The sequence below is a fragment of the Halyomorpha halys genome, unplaced genomic scaffold (assembly GCF_000696795.3).
Source record: "Halyomorpha halys isolate HHAL.00 unplaced genomic scaffold, Hhal_1.1 Scaffold1141.1, whole genome shotgun sequence".
NCBI lineage: Eukaryota > Metazoa > Arthropoda > Insecta > Hemiptera > Pentatomidae > Halyomorpha > Halyomorpha halys.
In genome coordinates, this window is record NW_027113909.1 from 257492 (window position 1) to 283311 (window position 25820).

The window sequence follows — 25820 nt, forward strand, 5'->3', positions numbered from 1 at the left end:
TGTTTTTTTATTCTGGTATTGTTCATTTTTCCTTCATTTTTTGTCTGTTAGTGTGTTTAAATTTTGTGTTCCCAGATTTACTTTTCTGTTTTTTTAATTTGTTTTTTCGTTTTATATACGTCTCCTGTACTTTTTAAACTGTATATTTTACGTAATTTCTTTATTTTTATTGTTACCGTTGTAACGTCATTTTTTATGCTTATCATTGTTTATTTTATACTATTTTATGTCTTCCTTCCTTTTATTTATATATAATTTTCTTATCACTTAATTTTTACATAATATTTAACCTACCTTAATTTACCTTATTGGATGTTATTGTTGTAATGTTCTTAGTTGTTTTTTTTTTTATCTTTTTAGCCCTGCAAAGTGGGACGAAACTTCGGCCATCTTCTATTTAATTACTTTTATATACATTTTATTTTCCATTTCTTTCGTTACGTTATTTTTATTAATTTTCATTCCATGCAATAATTTATTTTAACCATTCTATATATTCTTTTATTCTTTAGTTGTTATCTTGTTCTTTGTTCTTAGCCCTGATGAAGGCTAGAAATTCTAGCCGAAATGTTGGCAGTTTTAAATAATTGTTTTCAATTTATTTGTGTTATTATCACACCGCATCTTCTCACATATATTATCCACGGTCAACTATCTTCTTATCATTAAAATTGAGTTTTATTTAAAATTTTGAAAATCTAACCTCTTTGTTTTTTCACTGCAGCCTTGATTTAACTATTTATGTTGTTTGTTCACACTATGGAAGGCCTGGAAATAAGCCGAAATATCGGCACAAATAAAATTTATAGGCTTCACTCATTTGTATTTATAAATACTCCACTGACCTCAACTCCGAAAATCTTCTCCTCATTCCACTCTAATTGATAATAATTGATGGTAATGTAATAAACAGTAAAAAAAGTCAAGGTATGTGCTTAAATGGGGATTTTTCTAGCATTTGTTTTGTTGATAGAGCTGCCATCTGTGATAATTCGAAGTAAGTAGAATTTACAACAAATAACCATAGATGGTAGCCCTAACAACAACATAATTAATGGAGAAATATGTTCATTTAAGCACTTGCCTTCGATTATGCATTTGCACCGATATATTTATTTTAAAAAATGATAATAAAGCAAAGAAATTCTTTATTATTATTTTTTTAATAATATATTTTTTTATATCTCTGATTTTTCGGGTTTTTTCCTCCTAAGATAATCCTATTTTCATTTTTAGTATTGTGTATTATTTATAAAATTTTCATGTAAATTTTTAGTTTTTAAAATGTACTGCTAAATTTAGAATAATTTAAATTCAAATACTTATCACTGTTCCTCCCACACCAGGCGCCCAAAACCTTGAGAGTTTTTAGTACTGTATCTATCTTCTAGTTGTACTGAACAATTTAGTTCAGGGACACGTCATCTTTTTTGGGCGCTTGATTTTACCATATTTTATAATTTATGTATAATATTTCTGCTATAAACATCCATAATCAAAATATCAAATTCAATTATAAACGTGATTACTCAGATGTATTCATATTACCAAAAGATAGAGTTTTTTTTTTGTAGTGATTAAATTGATAAAAAAAAATACAACCCAATTACTAAGAAGGAATTTGATTTATGGTCTAGGATCTAGTAGCCGTTCATCTGGAGAGGGAGAAACTAGTTTGAAATAATCGATTCTAAAGAACTCCCATCTGAGTATAAAGTTATTAATAATGGTTTGAATGTACACAAGTGTTTACGTGTTTTCATAATGAACTAGTATTCCGACCATGAATTAGTGCTCTGTTCGATGTTTACGGATTCCTCACACTCTTTCGTTACTGTGTAAGAGGCAACAATGCCGTTTATATTGAAGGTTCGTATCTTATTAATTTACTTATTATTAGATAGTGTATATGATAGTCATTTATGCTCTTGCCGTAAAATACACATATATGCTTTGTGTAGATCTGTGTGTATCTTATATATGAGAATAAACAAATATTATGAACAAAATGATATTATATCTGAAACATTTAATACCATTCGGTTTTATCATAATTTTAATAAATGGTAAATTTTTTAGTTTAAATAATTTTATTTTTATTATTATTAAGTTATATTAATTAACAGTTTTTAAACTCCCTGAAACATAGTAAGGTCGATCCTCATTGTACTTGTAGTGTCCATTCTATAACTAGTAACTCTGTTCTATGACTACAGCTCTGAGATTGTTCATTTTTTTTTAGTTTTTTGACCTATCGATTTTTATTTTAACTCATTTATCCAATAAATTATTTCTTTTAACTTATTTGTCCAATAAATTATTTCTTTTAACTTATTTATTCATTTATTTTTTTTAACCAACTATTTTAAAAATCTATATATTATTTTTTTAAAATTAATTAATTAATTAATTATTTTTTTAAACTGATCTACTGCTGTGGCTGTTGAGTCTTTGGTTTGATTTTATCTATCTAATAATAAATTCGTTTAATTTGCTTAACGGATCGAACATAGGTAGCTAACTGAAGAGACCCTTTATAGGGAGTATAAAATTGTCAAATAGAAAAAAAAAAAAATTTGTATTTAGTGTGTAGAAGAAAAAGGAAAAGATAGGAAAAAAAATTGTTATAACATGTAAATATATATATTGTATAAATAAAGCATTTCTCTCTATTACGTTCCGTTTAGGTATAGTATATTAAAAGGTAAATTAATGTTTCTTTTTTCATTGAGTTTTCACTTGGTGATAGTTCATATAAACAGTATAATAGAGAAACTGTACATATAATACGAATCGACCTTTGGTATTATAGTTCATTAAGTAATGAAAATTGATATCTTTGAAAATTTGGATACTTGAAAGACAATTTTGGTGAGAGACGAGCTCGATGCATTAGCAGTCCATAAAACATATACTTACAAATATTTTAGAAAATTAGTGTATACTACAATTAAAAGCGAATTCACAGAATGTTGAGGTTCAGAACGCCACGTTCTGTGCGTGAAGTCCTCAAGATTTGCTCATTTATTTTTATAGCTTATTAGATTTCCACCAATTTGACTCGGAAAAAATTTTAAAATCGTAAAAAACTCAAAAAATTAATATTCTTTCATTTGGTTTCTCATAATATAAATTCTATTTATTTTTTAAGCAGCTTTGATCTATAATAAATTCTGTACTTCTTTACTCGATTTCCTTCTTCGTTTCGTAGCAACCGTTTGAAGTTTAATGGTTTCAGTCAAATAAGAACTTGAAAGGGATCTCGATGCAAAGGTTTGTAGAAATCCAGAAAATCTGTTCATTTTCGTTTTTTAAGATGATGATTGCGAATTTAAATTTTGTGACCTCAAATTTGTTCCGAAAGTATAAAAAAAGGAGAAACTAATTTTTTTTTTATTCTTTGATAATAGAAAAAAAAATTGAAAATTCTATGTACTTATTACTTTCAATATTCTAATTCTAGTGATTTTAATATTCAGCTGCTTATGAGCTGCAATGTATTTTTTTTGCATGTTTAGTCTCAAGGTCGAAAATCATAATGACACCGAAAACATAAATGAGGAATTTTCAGGATTTTTCTAAAAGTTTCTATCGAGATCTCCTTATGATCCCCATTTGAAAACATTTCGTGATTTTAATTTTCTCTCACTTCTAACGGAGCGGGTAAACAGAAATATCATTAGAGTCTAAGTTTCGGGGCCGTCCGTAGCTCAGATGGTTAGGCGCAAGTCTACCAGTCTGGGATATCCGGGCGGCGCCGGTTCGAATCTGGCCTGGGTTGTTTTTCATTAAGTGCCCCACAAAATGAAAAACTTGACACCCCACCATGGTTAGAATACGTTTGTCGCCTGTTGAGAACTAGGCAAACATCACCTTCGCTGTGCTGTGGATTGCCTTATATTAATAACAAAATAAGAAAATTGTCTTATATTTATAAGAATGGCAAAAATGCCTTCGTTGGTGTAGGGAAAAAAAAATTATAGACCATTGTAATAGAAATCAGAGAACTCATTCACACCATATATTTACAAATATATAAATTAGATGATTGCAAAAAAGAAAAATAATAAAGAAAAACGAAATTTAACTTATTTTAAAATTACATCTTAAACACAATTATTACTATTTAAAATATTTAGATTCAGCCTGAGGAACTCCGAACCGAGCTTTTGCTCCCATTTGTAAAGGGAAAAGCAGGAGTTCGAAAGATCCTGGCGTTTCTTTCTTAACCGCGTCATTGGAAATAGGTGATACATTAAATTTGAATGTTAATAATTCGTCGTTTGAAAATAATATCTATGGGAAGAGTTGTTGATGAAATATAGGTAGGAGTTTTTTTTTTTTTCGAAATACACATGCGGCGAGGAAATCACTTTTGTGTTACATATGCTAAAACTAAAGTAGTGAATAGAATCTAATAAAACTGAAAGAGAACCAATTATGGAAAACGCCGGTTTTTCAGTTTTAGCAACTTTTTAAATATTACTCGATTTAACTATCTTTCCTTTTTCTCTTTTAAATAAATGTTTCAAAAGTGAAATAGAATCACCGCTGAATCGGGTGGGCCGGTTAGGATTGCCTTCTAAATTTTTTTTTCTATGATCTCTTGTGAGATGTCATGCCATCGACAAACATACTTTTTTTTCTCACCCTTCTAAATTTCATTATTTTAAATATCATATGTTTACATATTATATACAAAAGTCCTGTCTTTGCCAGAAGGGCGTTTTAAGGTAGGTTCTGAGATCCCCTGTGAACAGGGGAGTACTATGGCGCTTACTCGCCGTCTGCGTTGTCACGAGTGGGAAGGAACCTCTCTTCTAGTGATCAATGATTGGGTTTGATTGAAGACAGTGACTTGAACCCTTCTCTTGGCGAACACGTCGATCTAGGGAACGCTGTCTTGTCTCCTTCTAGGTCTTGGTGGAGGGGCAATAACCGGGAAGAGTGGGTTTGCACAGGCCTTCAGCCCATCGAAGAATTTGACGTCCCGTCGGCCTATGAGGAAAGCTGGATTGAAATTGAAGTGAAGGATGAAGATTATCAACCAGAAATCGCATAGGCTGTACACCTGCTTACGTCACCACAGCTGTCTCTCGGATTGAAGCTGTAAATGTATAAGACTATTTTCGTCCGACGCTGCTCTATGGTGCACCTCTTCAAAAAACACTACAAAAACTCTAGAACTTCATCCTTCGGCGGATCGTCCAAGACACCACACTGCAGAGGACCAGGAACAGTGCCATACACCAAGACAAACATACTTGCTATATGTGTCTGTTATAAGATAATTAAGAATACCGGGCCGGACGGGAGTGGCGGGTTTCGTGTCGATTTTTCAATTTTAGTCAATTTTAAATATTTAAGTATACATAGATTTGTTATAGAAAACAAAATGTTTTCTTTAAGCATCCACTTCATTTAAATACCATGTTTATTGAAAAATATTAAAAATATACAATCATTTTTCTATTTTCTTTAGTTTATTTTCTAAATTTTTGAACTGCTATTTTAAAATAATATAGGAAGAGGATAGTTGACCGTATGAAGTAGATTTTAGGAAGATTCCGGGTGTCGGTCAATAAAGGTATCAAAATAGTTAAAGAAAACCATTTATTGTTAACCAACGTTTGGTTACCAACCCTAACAAACCCTTACTTCGAGGGGTTTCGTCAGTGCTAAATGAAAAGCAAGATAAGAACATTGTAAGAATTGACAAAACATTAAAATAAATATACAGACAAAATATGTAAAAAAAAATGTTTTGTTTATAAAATACATTAAAAAAATCATAATAATATAAAGAAGAATACATATAGGTGGACTAGAACCTAGTTACTAATGGATACAGTGAGGTGTGATAGAATTCTAACTACAGAACTAAAGTTTTTAATTTTTTTTTTTATACCAGATCGGCCTGGAGGGCCTTACATGGTTGATATAACTTATATTTTTTAACAGTCGATTATGAGAGGGTATAGTCATACAAATGACACCCCTAACTATATAAAATGTTCTTATTAAAAGAAAAAAAATAATAAAATAAATAGATAAGAATAATCCTTCTTAATAAAAGAGGAAAGTAAAATTAATAACAAAAAATAATGATATTGGTACACTTAAATAAAACAAACAATTGTCTGCTAATAGTAAAAAGAAACAAGTTAATTTGAAAAAGGGAAGAGAGAACAAAAGAGAAAAAAATAAATAAAATAACAATAATAATGAATAAATAAAATGAATAATAATAATAAGTAAATAGAGGTAGTGTGACTATTAATTAATTTTGTATTTATTAAAATTTATAAAAGAATGTCCTGCAGCAGTCTGGGCTTCAGTCTTCGGGTTGAGGTTGGCTTTCCCAGGTTGTAAGTCACTGCTCCTTCAACTGTCGGCAACTGGGAGTGGAACTTGATGAGCCGTTTTTTGATATAATTCTCTATTGACTCCATTTGTAATTCGCTATGCAATTGGCTATTTCTTATGAACCAAGGAGCATTTCTCTGCTATTCTTAGGACTTTATTCTGAAAAGATTGAAAAAGAATTTCTGTTTAGGATAGGATATAGCATTGCTAACCTTGCATAAGTTTGAAAAGTTTTTAATAGAATTAATAAATAGTAGAATAATATTCGTTAGAACTAGTTATAAATATGGAAATGAGGTAGATGTAATCAAGTAAAGAGAAGGTGAAATAAATATGGTAAAGCTGAAGTATAGTAGCAAGTAAAAGGAAAATAACAAATAAACATAGATGAGAGTACCTGTCAGACTGAAACAAAGATGACAACTGCCGTTCTCAGGTACTTCCATCTATGTTAATTTGTTATTTTTATTAATCTTCTTAATGTTTCCTTTTACTTGCTACTTTACCTCACCTTTACTATATTTATTTCACCTTCTGGTTACCTTTTTACACCTACCTCTTTCCCATATTTATAACTAGTTCTAACGAATATTATTCTACAATTTATTACTCTAGATCTTTAGAGTTTCTAGTTAGAATTTTATCACAGTTGGCTGTATTTATTAGTAAATAGTTTCTAGTCGTCTTATATGTATTATACCTTATATTATTATGATTATTTCTTTTATATATATTTTATGAACAAAACATTTTTTTTTTTTTTTACGTATTTTCTCTGTATATTTATTTTAATGTTTTGTAAATTCTTACAGTGTTTGTATCTTGTTTTTCATTTAGCCCTGACGAAGCCCTGTAAACGTTGGTTAACAATAAATAGTTTTCTTTTACTGTTTTGATACCTTTATTGACCGTCACCCGGGCTATATTCCTACAATTAAAATAATATATAGTCTTAATTTATTTATTTTTTTAAATTTATTTATTGTTATTTACAACTGTATACATATATACACATCAAGTAAATTTGCTGTAAGTGATATTATGACATGATACAAACATGTGGAGAATCTACCCATTGACAGAAACACTAAAACACAAAAACAATAGGAGAAGATCTCGAGGCCATCTTCTTTTCAGACGCCTAGGAGGATTATTAGGTAGTGAAGGAGATGCCAGGTTAGAAACGAGTTGGTTTGAGTGGTTGGGAAGTTTATTTTGGAAGGATTGATAACTGGTTCTGGCCAAATCGGCAACATAGGGGACATTGAGGTCCTGATGGATGATTTGATTTGTGATAAAGTAAGGAGCATTAAGGATTTTCCGAATGTCCGAATTTTGGACTGTAAGGATTGGATACGAATTTATTTATTTAGGTAATTAATATATTTTCTCATAAGGATATTTCCTCTCTATTACATTGTTCCACGCAGTTGCCTTAGATGTTATTGAAGACAGATGCGTGTAGAGGTTATTACCAATAAAGCATTTTAGTGCGCACTGCAATTATGGCATTATATTCCGAGCGCATAAGAACTGATGATCTCAATTCTTTTATTTATTTATTTATCTTTACATTGGACCTTTCGTTATTGATTTATTAATGGCGATAAAATTCTATTGTTAAGAAGGAGAATTGTTTCTCGGTCGCAGTATTGCTGTATCAGTCATTCACAATACCCGAGGCCTCTCCAGCTATCGTTTGAAGTTGGGTTGCTTTTATCAGTCTGTGGGTGGATGCGAAGATTGGCGCTCATAAATATCGATTGTCCTGTCATACGTTGCGATTGTGTCTACCAGTTAATTAATTTATTTATCATTTTGCAAATTTTTAAAGTATTGTGTGTTTATTAAACATTTATTTATTTTGAGTTTATAGCGGCGATAGTTTAGAGGTAAGTGAAATATTCGGAGTTTTATTTTTTGTTTCATCAGCTTACTAAATAGATTTATTTTTTTTTTTTATTATAACTTCAAATTTAAAAAAAAAGTTCAATTTCAAATTTTAACTATTTTTCAAAAACTATTATATGCTTTTCGTATCGTTAATTGAGTATTTATCAGTTCAAAATTTGATCAACTTTTATTGTGTATTAATGTTATTTAAAAAAATAAAATATAATCGTTATCAAATTCGAGATCAATTGCATTTTCTGTAAATCTTAAAACTAAGTGAAACTACTCTGTAACGGACACACAAGGGGATGATGATTTTGTTCGTTTGTTTCCCTTTGAGTAGGGGCTCATTTTAAGACAACATGAAAATGTAACTAAACTATTAAATAAATATTTTAATTTGAACATAAATTTTTCTCTTTTGATAAAATATTGCCTCCGAGAATGAAGGAATTACCTAATTATATAAATAAAGAAAAAATAAACATCAGAATGTGTTCGTTTCCTTTCACTCATTTTACTTAAGACCAAATATAACCTATGTTAATTTTCTAAATAATCTATATTTCTTCACCCGTTTGATGTTTAATTGACTAACTTATAGTAATGAATCGATATAAAATAGATAATGAATACTTTTAATTTATTATAAATTTTCGATGATACCCTTATATATTCGGCAAAGCAGTGTTATCATTTTATTTCTAAAGAAATAACTCACAAATTTGGTTTTGGATACACTTTTTTCCGTTCTAGAGAAGTTAAAAGTGCAATTGAGGACGAAAAAAAATAGTGTTCCTTTTCAATGGAGGAGTTTCGTTATACATTAACATTGTTCCTTGGCCGGGACCTTAATAATACTATTCGTTAAGAGGGGTTTACGTAATAGAGAGGTATCCATTAAGTGAAGTTTCTCTGTATCTATTAACGTGTATCATTCCAAATATATAAATTATTTATAGCATCTTTATGTTTGTTACTAGCTCCCAAGCAATACTCAGATATGAAGGCTGTGCGTTTACTCACTTATGCTAGATTGCTTTTAGGTAATAACTTTATTTGTTCTTATTATCAGTAATAATGTTTAAAGTGGCGTATTTTTTTGCTTAGAGATTTGTTAGCGCCACCAATAACAGTAGGTGTTACTGTTAGTACAAGAGCCCTAGAAGAGAAAAAAAGGTCAGTCATTTCTCCCCAATATTTTATTACTTTAATGGAAACTATGCTTTATTACTAATCAAACTTGCTGAGAATGCCGAGTATAGTTATAGAGAATAAAAACTGCGGTTATTTCAAAACGTTAGAAAAAAAACAAAAATATTCAAGCAGATATACTCTACTTTGAATGTCATTTTTTATTAAAAATTAATGAGTCTGCCCATTATATATAATAGGCTATTATACATTATAATATATAATAGAGCAGCTATTTACAAGTTAAATTGTTCTCGAAAAACAGTTTTTTTTTTAAAGCATATCGAAATAATGAAAAACCAGTAGTTTTTTACAATGAGTATCCATACGAATCAGTTCCCGAGGTATATTTATAAGCCAACATTTCATAAAAAATGCACTGAAAAATCAGTTGTCAATGAATTTATTTTGAGAAATCTATATCTCAGAAACCATTCGTCTGCCAGCACTCAAATAAATACATTTTTTTTTTTTAAAGCAACATTTCATAACAAAATAATGAAAAATCTCTATTTGTTTAGAATAAGTACTCCTAAAAAAAATGTTATAAACTAGTTTATAGGATATTAAATTAGCTTTAATTAAAGTGCTGGCAGACATCTGTAGATCCAATGTTTTCTGAGATATAGATTTCCAAAAAAAATTCACTCTCAAATGGTTTTTCATGAAATATTGCTTTTTAAATCAATCTCGGGAACTAATGAACGTAAATAGTTCCATTAAGGATCATATTTTAGACTTTTGGCCAACTTTAATTGATGGTCTATTAGGTTTTCTACTGTTGTTGATTATTTTAATTGATGGTCTATTAGGTTTTCTACTGTTTTTGATTATTTTAATGGATATGGAGCTCCGAAAAAAAAATGAAGTTTTTTTTAATATATTGGGCGCCATTGTTTTATTCTCCCTCCCTATACTTGGCATTCTCATCAATTTTGATTAGTATTAAAACATATTTTTCATTGAAGTAATCAAAAATTGGTTTGAAATAACTGACTTTTTTTCACCGGACTTTTGCACTATGTTTATTTCATTTGTATACCGTTGTTCAGTGGTTTACAAACTTTCGACATCTGTGTTCCACTGATTTAACTCCTGAAACCTCTCTTACTGGATATCTTTTTTATATAGATACTACTCTCTATGGACTATTTTTGTATGTCTTTGGAAGTTAAGGAATTCAAACACTTTGGCAACGGACACTGGCCAGACGGATGTGGATAGTTAATTTTCGCCACCGAAAGGTGAATTCAGCCCCCTAAAAGGACACTGATAAAAAAATGTTGAAAATCAAGGAAATAGTTTTGATTTTTAATATATTTAAATTTAAATAATTATGTCGTACGAATTCACACCTACAAAATACGAACAAGTAATGATGTTGTTATAGTGTTTTTATTATTTTTGTATGTTAGAAGTCGAAAAAAGTAAAGTGCTTGTTGTGCAAGGTGCAGTCAAAACTCAGTTAAGCGTGTCACTCCCAACTCTTCCTAAACTCTGGAACTTTTGGAACAAACATTTATTGTTACTTGCTGATTAGTTGAGTGGCCAATTTTCTGATTCAGATGGTTCTAAAACAGGTGAATTATTTGAAATTTGGAAAATATTTTCAATCAAAAACCTGATTTCTTTTAGTTTAGAGAATCCACGAAGTAAAAATACTTTTTTTTTTGTTAAATGGAACATAATATTTTGCTATTTTTTTATAGCTATTGCAGTAGATATGTGAGTTTTTTAGAGCAATCACTTCAATGTTTGTTTAAGAAGTATACAAAATAGATAATTTTCTAAATATTGTTTCGTAATAATATTTACTAATATGTAATAACTATGAAGAGGTTGGTCAGGAGTGAGGTCAAAGGAAACAAAAAATAGTTAACACCTATTTATTTGCCGACGTTTCGCTCCACTTTATAGAGCTTTATCGGGACTAAAAAGATACAAAAACAACTAAAAATATTTTGACAGTAAGATAATAAGATGAAAAAGGTTAAATTAAGGTAGGGCTAAAATTATGTAACTAGGTATAAGTGAAAATAAAATAATATAAAATGAGAAATAAAATAGACAATGATAAGAGTATAAAAAAAAGAAAATAAATACACAAACAATTTACTAATTTATTATTATTAATTTTATTTATTCTTTCTCTTTCTTTACTCGATCTCAACTTACTTCTTTATTTTCCGTATTTTGGTGTGGTAATTTTTTTTTTTCCATATCTACTTTTCTATTTTTACGTGTTATGAAGCTTCTTGTTCAGTTTTAATCTAATCATTTGTGTAATTTTTTATTTTATTTTTTACCAGGTGTATTCATGCTCGTTAGTTTAACATGTTAAAGCGTGCTAAATGGAAAAACTCATATTAAATGGAGAAGTAATTCCTTCTTATGCCATTTTATAATGGTATATCATATAACATGATTGAGAGTGTGTTATTAGATCTGTTAAATGCAGAATGACGTGACACAACAGATCAGCTGAGCTCATCACCGTTTTGTTTGTTGTCATTTTAGGTTACTTGATCGTACTTAGTTTTTTTATTGGGTTAGTATTGTTTTGGATGTTTTTATAACTAATAAAGGAATGGATGGCAATAAGAATAATGTAATGACATTTGTCTATTGGCTCATATTAATCCTCTTCCTCACCAGTAAGAAGTAAAACAAGCCACTCAGTAGCCAAACGTTCACTTTAGTCATGTTGTAATAAATTACTTTATTCATAATTAAAAGTAAACAATAATAAACAGTTTTGGAAGGAAAGGTTATGAAACAAGTTGCTCAGAAAATCCACTAGAAGCTCTAATGTATTTAACATTTAACATGACTTTAAATAGGGCTGGTCCGTTTGGTCGTGGTCCTTTACTTATAACATTTAATGTGGTAAAATATTTTACATTTAACAGATGAATACCCCTATTGTATAGATTGGTATTGGCTTAGTATACATTTTTATTTGCTTGGTTCAGTGCCCTAGCTGAAACTATCCTCGGTAGTTTGTGGTTAGTGGTTGCTGAAGACAAGTAGAGATTGTTTCGTTATGTTCATACTTTGGCCCAAAGAAGGACGCTAGGGTGGAAGTAGCCCAATAACCTAGCCATGGGTTGACAGACGTTTAAATCGATTATGCTCTGTTAGTTGCGTAACAATGAAGATGATATTGAATCGATGTTGATGTCATCTTATTAAGACGGATTGGTATTAGCTCACCCCTGAGGCCCTTATCGCCTACACCCATCCGAGCCTTGAGACACTGGAAGTATTTAATTATGTTTCTAGTTCAGGCTAGTGCCACCTTAATAGATGACTCGCCATATCATCCTGTCATTGCCAACATAAATCAATTCTTCTTAAATAACCTTTTTAGATTTATAATTGTCTGTGGTTCGGTGTCGCTTCTTCACGATGACAATGTTGACGGCTGTGCCAACGTTTCTCCGTTTACACGTGTTGCAAGGTCAACCATTTTATGCATATAAAACAGTTCATGAATTTTAAATAGGTTGTAAATAGTCAGGTTCTAGTTTTCCGTGGTTCTTTTTTCCCTAACTCTTTTATAACTCTTCTATTCAAAACAGAAAATGTTTTCCTCTTCGATTAATATATTGATATTAATTTATGACTTTAATTATTTTATTTTTTTGCTGTCCAAAGCATTACTACCTTAAAAGGAATAAAGAATACGATATTTATATAGTAGTTGAAATTCTTTCCATTACACTAAAAACAAATATTAAGAAATAAATAATAATTTACTATTGGCACCTAAAAAGAGAGGACTTCACTAACGCATGTTGAACAGATTCGATACTTAGGACTCCATCTTGACAAGAGACGTATTGGAATACACATAAGACTGAAACGACAAGAAACTGCTCGTAGATTTCGATTGTTAAAACACTTACTTGACAAACGCTCTAAACTTCCCATAAATACAAAAAATTATTATACATTATGGTAATCAGACCAATTTGGACATATGGAATTGAGCTTCCTCCCGCATCCAATCCTTACAATCCAAAATCCTACGTAAAATCATTGATGCTCCTCATTACGTTACAAATAAACTCATCCACAAAGACCTTCACATCTCATTCGTTGCTGATTTGGCCCAAAACTGATTGCCTCATTTCATTCCAAAATCCTTCTTAATCTTTCATCCTTAAGAATCCCCAATAATCCTGCGAGACGTCTGAAAAGAAGATGGCCACGGGACCTTCTAATTTAAATTAATGTTTGAAGTACCACCAATAGATGGTTCCTTCCCAAGATTTTCAAGTGTAAATGAAACATTCCACATATTTACTTATTGTATTTATTATTTTGTACAGATGTAAATTACATTAAATACATAAATGAAAAAAAAAGAGAAGTAATTAGATTGGCTGTCTGGTATTGTATTATATTTTGACACTGCCGTAAATATTGCATAAACTAATTGATGAACTTAGAATATTCATGTTCAAATCATTTAGTAGAATTTGAATCGGTTATTTGTATTCTGTAAACAAATATTTCCATTGGTATTCAAAACAGGACGATCTTTTTTATTTTAGCACTGGATATCATTAGGAAGGTAATCCGTATTAAAATATGTTATATACACCCATATCTCGGTCATTCATAAAGATTCAGAAAAAAATATGAAGTGTCTTAGAATCATTTGTGTAACAAATATTAATAATAAGAGCCTAACGAACCCGAAGGTTCGATGCTGATACCACTAAACCCAATTCCACCAAATCATTTTTAACGCAATTCTCCCATCTACGTTACGGTCTATCCCTTGGACGTTTGCCCTTTGGTTCAGTGTTTATTAACATTTTAAGGATCCGCTCGTTACTCAGCTCTACAACCTTACACGCCCATCATATACGCCGCAATGCGTATCCCTTAACCTCGTTTGCGACTGATTTTAACCAACCAGTGGAATTTAAACATCTTACGTTCCACGTTCCTATAATTAAAACTCTTACAATTTAAGTAACAAATGGGTTGCCACCGCGTACTAACCAAGGTGGGAGTGTCAAGATTGATTTCTCTGGACCGCCGAAAAATGAATGTTAACTGCGGCCCAATCCGGACGGCCGTCTCGTCCCTTAACAATGCATAGCAAAGCCGTAATGCAATCGAGAAAGATCGGGCCTTCTCGGCTTTTCTCGTATAAATTGGATGAATATTTTTGCATTATTTCTAAAAAAAATTTACTGTATGTATTTATTCATTGTTTGTTCTTCCTAACAGTACGAACTATTTATTACTTTAAAAAAAAATGAAATTTACTTTAGAGTGAGATTTTTTAAAATATCGTCATTTAAGCCTGTTAGACTGTTTCAATAACACCTTGCTGTTATTGAAGACACTGAGTTAAATTAAATTTGTTTGAACCTCTTGGCTCGATCAATCAAAGTCGTTTTTTTATGGATTCAGGGCACCTCAAAAAGTGTATTTCAGTCGACAACTCGAATTAGAATTTTTTCACCGACGCAATACTTTCCCTCACTTCATATTCCATATATAAGTAAGAGAAAGTAATGAATTGGCAATGTAAATTACTGTTTCATTTATATCTAGTAGTTCTATGAATTGTAGATCTTGCGCAAAGGTCTGTTATGTTTCCTTGCCAAGTTGGCTCGAATTACAAAAATTCTTACCCTCCTCTTGAAATGGTTTCAACAAACATTAATGTTAAATTTGAAGAAAATCGAACCAAACATTTGATTGTGTTGTGTTTTGGAATCAAATATGTTGAATTTTAATAATCCGAGGACATTAAAACGAGCGCAATCTAGGATCGGTGTATTGAAAGTAAAAATCCCAAAGCTTCTTTTTCTCTAATAGTACAAGAGGCGGGAAGAATTAAAGGCAGTTAATTAACCCCAATTTTTGATTACTTTTTGAAACATTACTAGCCAAACTTGATAAGTCTGCCTAGTATAGGTAGGTAGTAAAAAATGGCGACTGTTTCAAAACGTTAACAAAAAATAATCATCCATTCCTCTTCCCTATGGAATTCTATTCCCTCCTTTATTCGTAGTTCTAATACCCTTCCAATCTTCAAATTCCGTATCTTCGACTACCTTCTGTCCACCCAATTCCGGAAGAATAGCAATTGAAAGTTTCAAAAAGCTTTATATATTTTCTGCATTTTATTTCTTAGATCTTCGTTTATAATTGTAAATATGTACAGTAGCAGAAATTATATCTGTTCATTTATTACTTTTTAGTTTAATTGTATTTGATTTTTTATCATTTTTTTTTCCCTTTTATTTACTATCAGAAGTCATCTTATGTTTTAGGATATGACAAGTGGTTTAATTTTATTTGTTTTATCATTATTTTATATTTTCTGTTAATTATGGTTGTTTAATTGTATATTTCTAAATTCACTGTATTATTTTATTTTATGACATCTTGTAACTTCATCTCTATTCTATAATTTACTCTAAGGCTCTAAATCCTAATTTTGACGCCTGTAAATTATTCTAAAGGGATCAATCCCAGAATAAATAAATATTATTATTATTATTATTATTATTATTATTATTATTATATCTTTGAAACTACCAACAAAACCAGAAAACATAAAAGAACATTGTGTAAATTATCATATATTTTCTAAAATATTAGACCCAATATTACGTTCAATAGTTCACGAGATCAACTATAAATCTATTTATTTTAGCAAATATCATGGAAAACACTCGTCCTACGAAAGTAGACGTCTTGAACTACATTATAGTCCATTAAAGTAGCTTTAATTTGAGGTCTAACAGACATCTGTACGTCGAATGGTATTTGAGATATAGATTTCTCAAAATAAAACCACTTACTACTGAACTTTCAGTACATTTTTTTAAGAAATATTCCTTTTTAAAAAACTATATCTTGAGATCTATTGAACGTAAATAGCTCAATTAGAGCTCATATTTTAGCATATTGGTTTTCTTTAAATGATTTCTGTTAGGTTTTCTAGTTTTGTTAGTAGTTTTGATATAGAGCTCGGAATGAAAAATTAATTGTTTTTAACGTTTTGAAATAACCCCCATTTTTTATTTAACTTACCTATACTTGGCAGACTCAGTAATTCACATAGTTTTCATTAAATTAATAAAAAATTAGGTAAAATAACTGCTTTTTTTCTCCTCTTTGGCTCTATTACTGCAACTTCAAGAAATATTTTTACCTAATTTAAAGGATGTTGAACAACGCGTTTGATAGCCGTGACATCACTTGAACTGCTCAATTCTACTGTGATCTTTGAGATCGTTCAAATATTTTATAGGTTCATTTGCACGTAATATAAATTTATGTTAAATTAATAATGGTTCTTTATTTCATCGAATCGTGAGACACCAATGCTTTTAGGAAAAGATGTAGAAATCTCATTGCTTGTAGTCACAACCCAATCCTTTAGTTATCGTATAGTAACTTGTGGCTTTATAAATGCCATTAGATGTGTAAATGAATAGTTTAGATGTTTACCTCACAAAGAGTAGTAAAAATAGTCAACATTTATGACGGAACCTGTCTTTTGTTTGATTGATACTAATTGTATATCACCTTGTTTTCCAACGTCTTTACATCAAGATTGTATCTTGCTTTTATAACCTCAGGTGAGAAATGGTCACTTCACTATTAATACAATACCCCTATTTAACTATCACATTTATTTACTTTGTTGTTGTGGTTAGTTTCTTTCTGATTCTGCTTGTCCAGAAGGTCTCGGACAATGCGTGTTCAATCTGTAAAGGCAAGATAATTGACAAGGAAGATAGGATTAATTAGATAGGACGAGACTAACGGGTGACAACCGTTACATCTCAGAAGGATGGTAACCTCGACTTACCGGGATTATTCCGGGTAGCTGCTAGCCGCCAGGTCATGCGGGAAGGTGTCTTCGTTCTACTGGGTGCTATTCTGATATGGAGGAGGTATGTAAGCCCGGAGGGTAGGTACCCGCCGGGTCCTACGATAGGAGAGCAGAAAAGAGGATTGAAGGAGAGATGTGGATCAATGATCAATTAAGCCTTCTTTAAGGCCCTTATTTATAGGTCCAGTGCATACGGCTGTGACCGAGAAGCGGTCTTATCATATCTGCTTGAGGTAGTTTCCGGCGTTACTTTGTTTAGTTTATTTATTATTTTATCGACATTGCTCAGTAATACATATAAAAATTAATAATATGTTTTATAAAAGAAAATAATGTATAAATTTTAGAGCTTCAGAGCTGAGAGGTCAGCTCTGTTAGATTAGAGCTGAACTTCTTGCTCTTCTCGCTACAAATTTTTCTAGAAGAAGCCTTTTGTTTGTTGCTTGCTTTGGTCCTCACTTACAAACCTCCACATAGATCTAAACATTCTCTCACTTTCTCAGATTGTAGATAAATACTTCTTATACTAGAGATAAGGATTATTCTGATTCAATTTGATAGATGCTAGAAGATAAGTCGAATACAGTTGTCGGATAACAACCTAGGATATAGTTGTATATAATTGGGTGTAATTAAGAAATGACCGTTGGATCAAATTCAAGATTTCAACTTAATAATCCCTTTAATCATTCTCTAAGCTTGTTTAATCCCATTCGACTTCTTCAAAAAAAGCCTCTGTTTAGTTATTTGTTTTGGAGAAGAAAGAAGACAGTGTCCTACGAAATTCTAGTAATTGTAAGGTATTACTGGAAAAAAAATCATAGCAACTGAAGCAATTCGTGAAATTATTAAAGATGAAGAGGCAGGTGTCCTTGACCAGCACACTGCGCGGCGTTGGTTTGAAAACTTTAGCAGTGGAGATACGACGTTGGAAAGGAAGAAGGGCTCCGGGCGACCATTAATGGATATTGATGAAGTTCTGCAGGAAGCTGTTGAGTCAAACCTGTCCACAAGTACTTGCGAACTTGCCAGGGAGTGTGGTGCGTCGAAAGATACGGTTATTCGCCATCACCTGCGGAAGGTGAAAAAGAGCAGTAGACTGGTCCCTCACGAACTTACTCCTCAGCAATCAGCTAAGATGTCAGAGTTTTGTGAAAATTTATTGAAAAATCCTTCTGGTGTGGAATGCATAGACCATATAGGCCAATTTCATTCAAGAGAAATAAACTGATACCTTTGCTAAAGTTGAAATTGCGGTCCAAGAGTTCTTTGAGAGCCATCCCAAATAAGTTGGTTAGTAGACGGCTAATGACCGTAGATAACAATTGACTGTACTTTGAGTATTGATTGTATTTTATATCAAAGGAATAATAATACAATTATTTGGTTGAAAAACGGTCAATTTTTGTTTTTTTATGCTCCACATTAGTAGCTTTATATGATAGTATCTGTATGTTCTTCACATAAAGGAAATAAAGCCTTCCACCTCACTGCGTTTACACGTCTATGAATGTTTCAATTGAGTTTCATTCTCTTATCTGGTTGATTATGGGCCATTATTAATTGGGTCATTTCTGTATTAAAAAAATTTAATAAAGTGAAAATGATAGAGAAAGAATATTAAATAAGCTATAAACATAAAACCTATATGAGACAATTGTACTAAATAAACTATATTTAAATAAAGCAATCTATAGAAGTAAGATAAGTGTGATTGTAATGAGAAATGTTTCTTCGTTCGTACTATACTATACTTCTGAAAATGTGACTTGTTTGCGAAAATTCTTCTGTGACAACACTCTGCGATAATGTAGTGACCCTAACTCATTTAGTCATATTAACACTGTTCAGTTCAGACAAATTTAGTTCTAACTTTACTATGTAACCATTATATTTCCGTCCGGGACAGGCATAAACCTGAATTCAAAATACCAAAATCGGGGTTTAACTGTTTGAGACGTATCCAATCCTTACAATCCAAAATCCTTCGTAAAATCCTCAATGCTCCTTATTTAGTTACTAGTAAAACCATTCATAAAGACATAAATGTTCCTTATGTAACCGATCTAGTCCGAACCCGATATCATCCCTTCCATTATAAACTCCCTAACCACCCAAACCCACTAGTTTCTAACCTTGCTTCCTCTTCCATTCCTGACAATCCTCCGAGGTGCCTGAAAAGAAGATGGCCTCGTGCCTTATATCGCAAAATGTTTTTAGAGTTCTACTACTGGGTAGTTTCTCTACATGCTGTATCATATCATTATGATCTTACTTCATATTTGCTTGTTGTATTTTATATACAGTTGTAAATGACAATAAATAAATTTAAAAAAAAAAACTGAGAGATATGAAAATAATAAACGATGTTGCGACGCATGACACCAACGTGTTGTAACCGGCTGTTACCGTATGTCTTGAGCATAATACCAACGTGTTGTCACTAACAACTAACGTGTTATTTGCATGTGACATCACGTTGGTATTACCAGACATTACATTGTTAATTCTAAACGAATTAAACCAACAGTCTTAATCTTAAATGAATTCACTCGCGCGATTGATAACCAATTATGAATTCCAATGTGCACTATGTTGCTTAGCGATTACATATCATATTTCTTAGCGCTCTTCAATTACTCGTCTCTTATTACTATATTACAACATTATACAAAAACAAAACAATATTCTTGTATTTCAATGACTAATGAAGATATGAACTAAATAAAACTATTTCAATTCTTGAGACCTGCTCAACACAAGGTGACAGTAATGTGGGTAAGCCATGTAAAACAGTCGGAAGGAAGTAAAAAGGCTAGACGTGTGGAAGGAAATGCAGTTACTTTCGGAAGCAAGATAAAAAAAAAATAAATAGAATGGACTCAGGAAGGCCCCTTGCTCCATTTGGAGGTACAAGGATTTAGTCGTGTCGATTTAATTGTATATGCAATTTACAAAGTTCGAGTTAGGATGGCTAACACACACCGATGTTTTAGTAACATCAATGTTATGTTTAATTACAACATAGATAAGTATGGATTCTCATGAACAAGTGTTTATTATATCCTTCCTACTAAATGGAATTATATCCTTCCTCAGTTATTTGGATTGGCTGGTACATGTTAGACTCAAATTAATATTTTTTTTTAGATAGATAGATTTATTTATTGATAGATATTACAATCTGCCACACAGTTATGGGCAATCTCAAACATACTAAAATAAACAAAAAAAAAAAAAATAAATAAATTAAAAAAAAAAACCTCTCTTAAAATATATACAAACAAAAGAATAGACAAGAAGAACATAATCAAACTATCTGTATGAAAAATAAATAAATAAAATAACATAATGATAAAATAATATATACAATATTTACACAATCAATCTGAGGATCCCTGAGGATACCCCACGTGTGAGGGGTAGAGCAGAGCTCAAAAGATCCCAGCGCATCCCTCTCGCCGCATCACTAGTAGTGAGCCAGTGGAGGCTGAGCAAGTGCGCTAAAGCTAATTAATAATTAACTATAGTTATAATTGCATATTTTAAAACTCAGTGAATGGGGTGTAAACAACTTTAGCGTATTTTTTTATTTCACAATAGCGCAAATATACATAATATTTATGTAATTCAATTAACTAGTATCTGATAGGAATTCTTTTTTTAATTGTTTATTCATTGCCATTTACAATTGTATACAATTATATACAACTAGTAAACTTGCTATTAAATATAAAATGACAAACATGTGGAGAATCCACACTTTGATTGAATTTAATAACGATCACGGGACAAAAAATTTAAATGGAGGAAATTGGAGTTTTAGGTTTCAGCTTTGATTAAAATTAATCAATAAAATTTACCATTAATAGTTAGTGGTTGACAGTTTATTGAAAATGTTTTTAACTTGTGGGATATTAATCTTTCAAGAACTAACTGGTCAACTCAAAGGAAAAAATAAAAATTAATGAACCAAACATTACCTAACATTACTTAAGCTCAATTTTAAATTTCTATAGTATTTATCATTCCTCATGCAATGCCACTTTGATTTCAATTTTCTTTATAAGTGGTCTAAAACCATTCTTCCTACGGATTCTTTTGTTTTATTGCATGGGTGAAAATAATATGAATTGATATAAATTACAATTATTCTTTAATTTAATTACAGTCCAGTATATTAAAAGCGAATACACTGGTGAATCTAAATTATATGTGTTTGTTACTGTGAATTGTATGACATATAATCTTTTTAATATATCGATTTTTTACATTAAAACTGTGTTTTTAGATCGAGGTTTCAGTTTTTTTTCTATCCACGTGGCGGACGTGAATGGATGACTGTGAGCACCCTATTAAGTAATATCATGTTATCAGTTCGGACATTTTTCAGATAGTCTCGGGTCAGTTGCAAAATTAGCATCACAGATGATATGATTCGCATTTCCTCTCTATGATTCATTAATTATATCGCAGAATAGATCATTAAGAATGTGCCATTCCTCGATTTTATTATTTCCAATAACCAATATTTAAAAATGTATTTTATTCTCGATCTTAAATTAAAAATGGTCTTATTTCTTTATTTATTTCATAACTTGAAGGAAAATTATGTGATACTATAAGTTCTTTCCCAGGATAGAATTAAATAAAATAAATATAAACTCAGATGTGAAATAAAATATTTTTAATTGAAACATAAGTATCTTTTGATCCTTATCATTTAACTTTGTTTCTTTTTCTCGGACGTTTCGGCCCTCAGGTCATTATCATGGAGACGCCTAATCGTACCTATGTGTGTGGAACTGCGTGTGCGTATGCGTGAACACCGTTGCTCAAAAAGTAAACTGAAATCACATATTTAAGGTACATCGCATACCTGGGATGGCGTTGGACTGTTGACGCTATTACTTCATTAATTGTGATTCGTGTTTGTGGTTCTTCGAGACCACAGGACGTGGCCAAGGATCTCCATGGTCCATAGCGCCAAACAAAAATATAATAAAAAAAAGATATCTTAGATTTTACAGAAACATTTTCGATAAAATCGACCGACCGGAGGTGCCGCTTTGAATAAACGTTTTTCTCAAAAAAAGGCTTTTGATTAAAATCGGTACCTTAGTTTAAACTTAAATTACCTTTTACATTATGTATGTCTTACTCTAAAGTAATTTAACAGAGCATAAATACAAAATTTCCAATAAATGTTCCTTTAATTTGGTTTATTTGAAATAATTTATCATTTTAAATTTTAGATAAATGGAAAACATTGATAAATATGAACTATGAAAGAGTTTGGTTATTAAACAAATGAGGAATTGATACAGAGTTTAGAGAGATTGGAAAATCTGTTAGCTATTGTAGGAAATTGATATTTGTAATTCATATTTGGAAAAACCCTAAAATACAAATTTTTGGGGCAACAGAATATTAGTAAAAAAAATGTTCAATATTTCCTCTTCTCTGATCTTTCTTCTTGATTTTTTCATTTAAGATACCTACTTATTGAACAAACAGTCTCTATTCCCCAGTAATTATAAAGAAATCATTTATATGACTATAATAATGCCTATCTGGACTTAGGGCTCCACTAAACCATCGAATTCCTCTCGTATCCAATCCTTACAATTTAAAATCTTTCGTAAAAATCCTTACTACTCCTTACTTTGTCACAAATCAAGTCATTCATCAGGACCTATTCCGTACGTTGCCGATTTGGCCAGAAGCATATACCAATCCTTCCATGATAAAGTTCCCAACCACCCAAATCCACTTGTTTCTAACCTGGCATCTCTTTCATTACCTGATAATCCTCCTAGGCGTATGAAAGAAACATGGCCTCGAGATCTTCTCTTGAAATATTATTGGAGCTCTATCAAATGGGTAGGTTCCCCACATACCTGTATCATGCCATTGTATTATAACTCATATCACATTTACTTATTGTATGTATTTAATACAGTTGTAAATATCTATAAATAAATTGAGGACAAAATAATTAAAGATACCAAAATTTCCTTAAGTTTAATATGACTCTACAAAACCAAACGAAGCTTAGGAGTGGCTTACCTATAAAATTCACGTACTGTTATAAATCCGACTTCTTTTAAGTTGTTTTCTTTATTCCATAGAACTTTATATAACTTGCCAAGAAAGGCATAAAATGCAAGAGCTGGAAAGTCAGCTTTCCAAATGTTTTAGTCTGGAAGCTAGTAATTTTTTTATTAACACATTAGCAGCATAAGGTTTGGCTTGTGGAATTGGGATATTTTTATGTTTCCTGGAAACTTTCCCATATTGGATCTGTACAAATTTGATAACTTGTGTAGACTCCTAGAAATATAATCTTTTTCTATAATTTACCTGTATTTTCTAGTTGAAATATATGTTTTCCTGAATAGAATTCTTATATTAAAATACAAACTGGAATATTAAAAATTGTAATTATTAATGATTTACTAGTGATGATAATGATCATTATAATCTTAGACAGCTGCGTGCCATATATAGTTAGATGCGTAATATTATGCAGTGGAATGAGCTTCTGATCATTGGCAATTGAGACGAATTGGTTTGGCCGCTTTTTGTTAAGAATTGTATCCGGCAATGAATCATTTAAAATTTGGAGGAAAACAATTCTCTTTATCTTCTATCATTACCCATCGTTTGCATTGAAAAGCCTATTAAATTTGACTTATTAAGTAGTTTTATTATTTATAAGGCATTTATTTTTTATTTTTTTGTTTTTGTTTCCTTCTGGGTTATTTAGCGACATTCCTTCCTCGAACATTTAATTTTTTTATGTTAATAAAATATTCCATACGACGTTTCGGTCTGACCGTCCAACTTCAGGATTTTTTTCTAAAAATAATCAATATTTCACTTTAAATGAAAAAAAAAATTATATTCAACTATTAAAATTAACATTTTGTGAATTTATTTTATCTAGTATATTAAAAAATAATAATCCTATAAAGATAAATGTTATAGTAACAAAAAATAAACTGCTTTATTGTGCATTTAACTAGCTTTATTAATTTGAGTGCTGGTAGACATCTGTACGTCTTATGGTCCCTGAGATATAGATTTCTCAAAATAAAATCACTTACTTCTGATCTTTCAGTGCATTTTTTTATGAAATGATGCTTTTTAAAAAGCTACATCTTCGGAACTATTTAACGTAAATAGCTCTATTAGGGCTCATATTTTAGTAAATTTACTCTTCTTTAAACGATGTTCTCTTAAGTTTTCTATTGTTGTTGGTAGTTTTAAAGGATTAGAGCTCCGAATGAAAAATTATTTTTTGTCGACGTTTTGGAACAGCCGCCATTTTTGTCCCTCTACCTATACTTGGCAAACTCATTAATTTAAACTAGTAATTATACATAGTTTTGATTAAAGTAATTAAAAATTGAGGTTAAGTAACTGCCTTTTTTTTCTCTCCGGCTCTCGTACTATGTGCTGGGCCCAAAAACCTATTTTTTTTAACCTTTTCAAGTTTTTCTATGATAGCTCCTCAAATGATAAATTTATATGTTATTTTGCTCTTTTATAAATTAAGTACATCAGAGTAAATTCTACGTCATTTGACTGCAATATATTAAAAATTAATCTAAGTTAGGAAGATATAAGACTTCGAAGAATTACCGTTTTGAAAAGAAACCGTCTTTTTTATTTTTTAAAATTGTTGGGTGCAATGTTAAACATATGATCAGGAAGACATAATAAGTATGATTATAAACTCTATTGGTATATCTACAAAATCTATGCTGTCTGACCAGGAGTAAAGGTTAGCGTGTCCCATTTTTTTCGCCGCGGCACCTTTATTGATTTAAAAAAAAATTGCGGCACCCTTGTTGGGCTAAAAAAATTTCATGTCAAAAAAGCTGAGTCAAAAAAATAAAAAATATCGCCATAACTTAAAGCAGTTGAGTATTTCGGAAAATAAGAAAAAATCAGTGCAAAGTAAATACTGGAATGCACTGTATATTTGATTTTAGTTTTGTATTTATCTATTTTTTTATCGTATTTTGAAAAAGTGCCATTCCCTTGCGGCACCTACTTTACAGTTATCAGATATTTATTTTTCTGTTATTATTATTTTTTGTCTAAATCATCCTTCAGACCAGTTTGTAGTTTTCTATTAAATGACATGCTTACGGTATAAATTCCTTATAAGTTTAAACGATTCTATTTTTATAACTATTTAATGTCCGACGTTTCGCTCCACTTTGCAGGGCTTATATATATAAATATATAGTTGACCGCAACCCTGACCATCTTCTTATATTCAAGTTTTACGGCCAACTATATATTTATATATATAAGCCCTGATGAAACCCTGCAAAGTGGGGCGAAACGTCGGACATTAAATAGTTATAAACTGTTTGTTCCTTTTTGACCGCAACCCTGACCATCTTGTTATATTTAAAGTTTTACGGCCAACTATATATTTATATATATATAAGCCCTGATGAAACCCTGCAAAGTG

The 25820-nt window shown here is 30.8% G+C and overlaps 1 protein-coding gene across 5 annotated transcripts in view; it reads left to right on the forward strand.

Moving 5' to 3' along the window:
* The window catches only part of LOC106688489 (sodium-independent sulfate anion transporter), a 112820-nt gene that overhangs the window by 32079 nt on the left and 54921 nt on the right, over positions 1 to 25820 (forward strand). Inside the window, exon 1 of one of the 5 annotated variants that reach the window (XM_014432976.3) lies at positions 1576 to 1869. The exons of 3 other annotated variants lie outside the window; for them this stretch is intronic. In XM_014432976.3, the coding sequence (XP_014288462.1) occupies positions 1852 to 1869 (18 nt within the window). In that variant the 5' untranslated portion in view covers positions 1576 to 1851. Of the gene's footprint in view, positions 1 to 1575; positions 1870 to 8099; positions 8259 to 25820 lie in introns of those variants that run through there. One more of the 5 variants, XM_024359733.2, reaches the window with a different exon arrangement.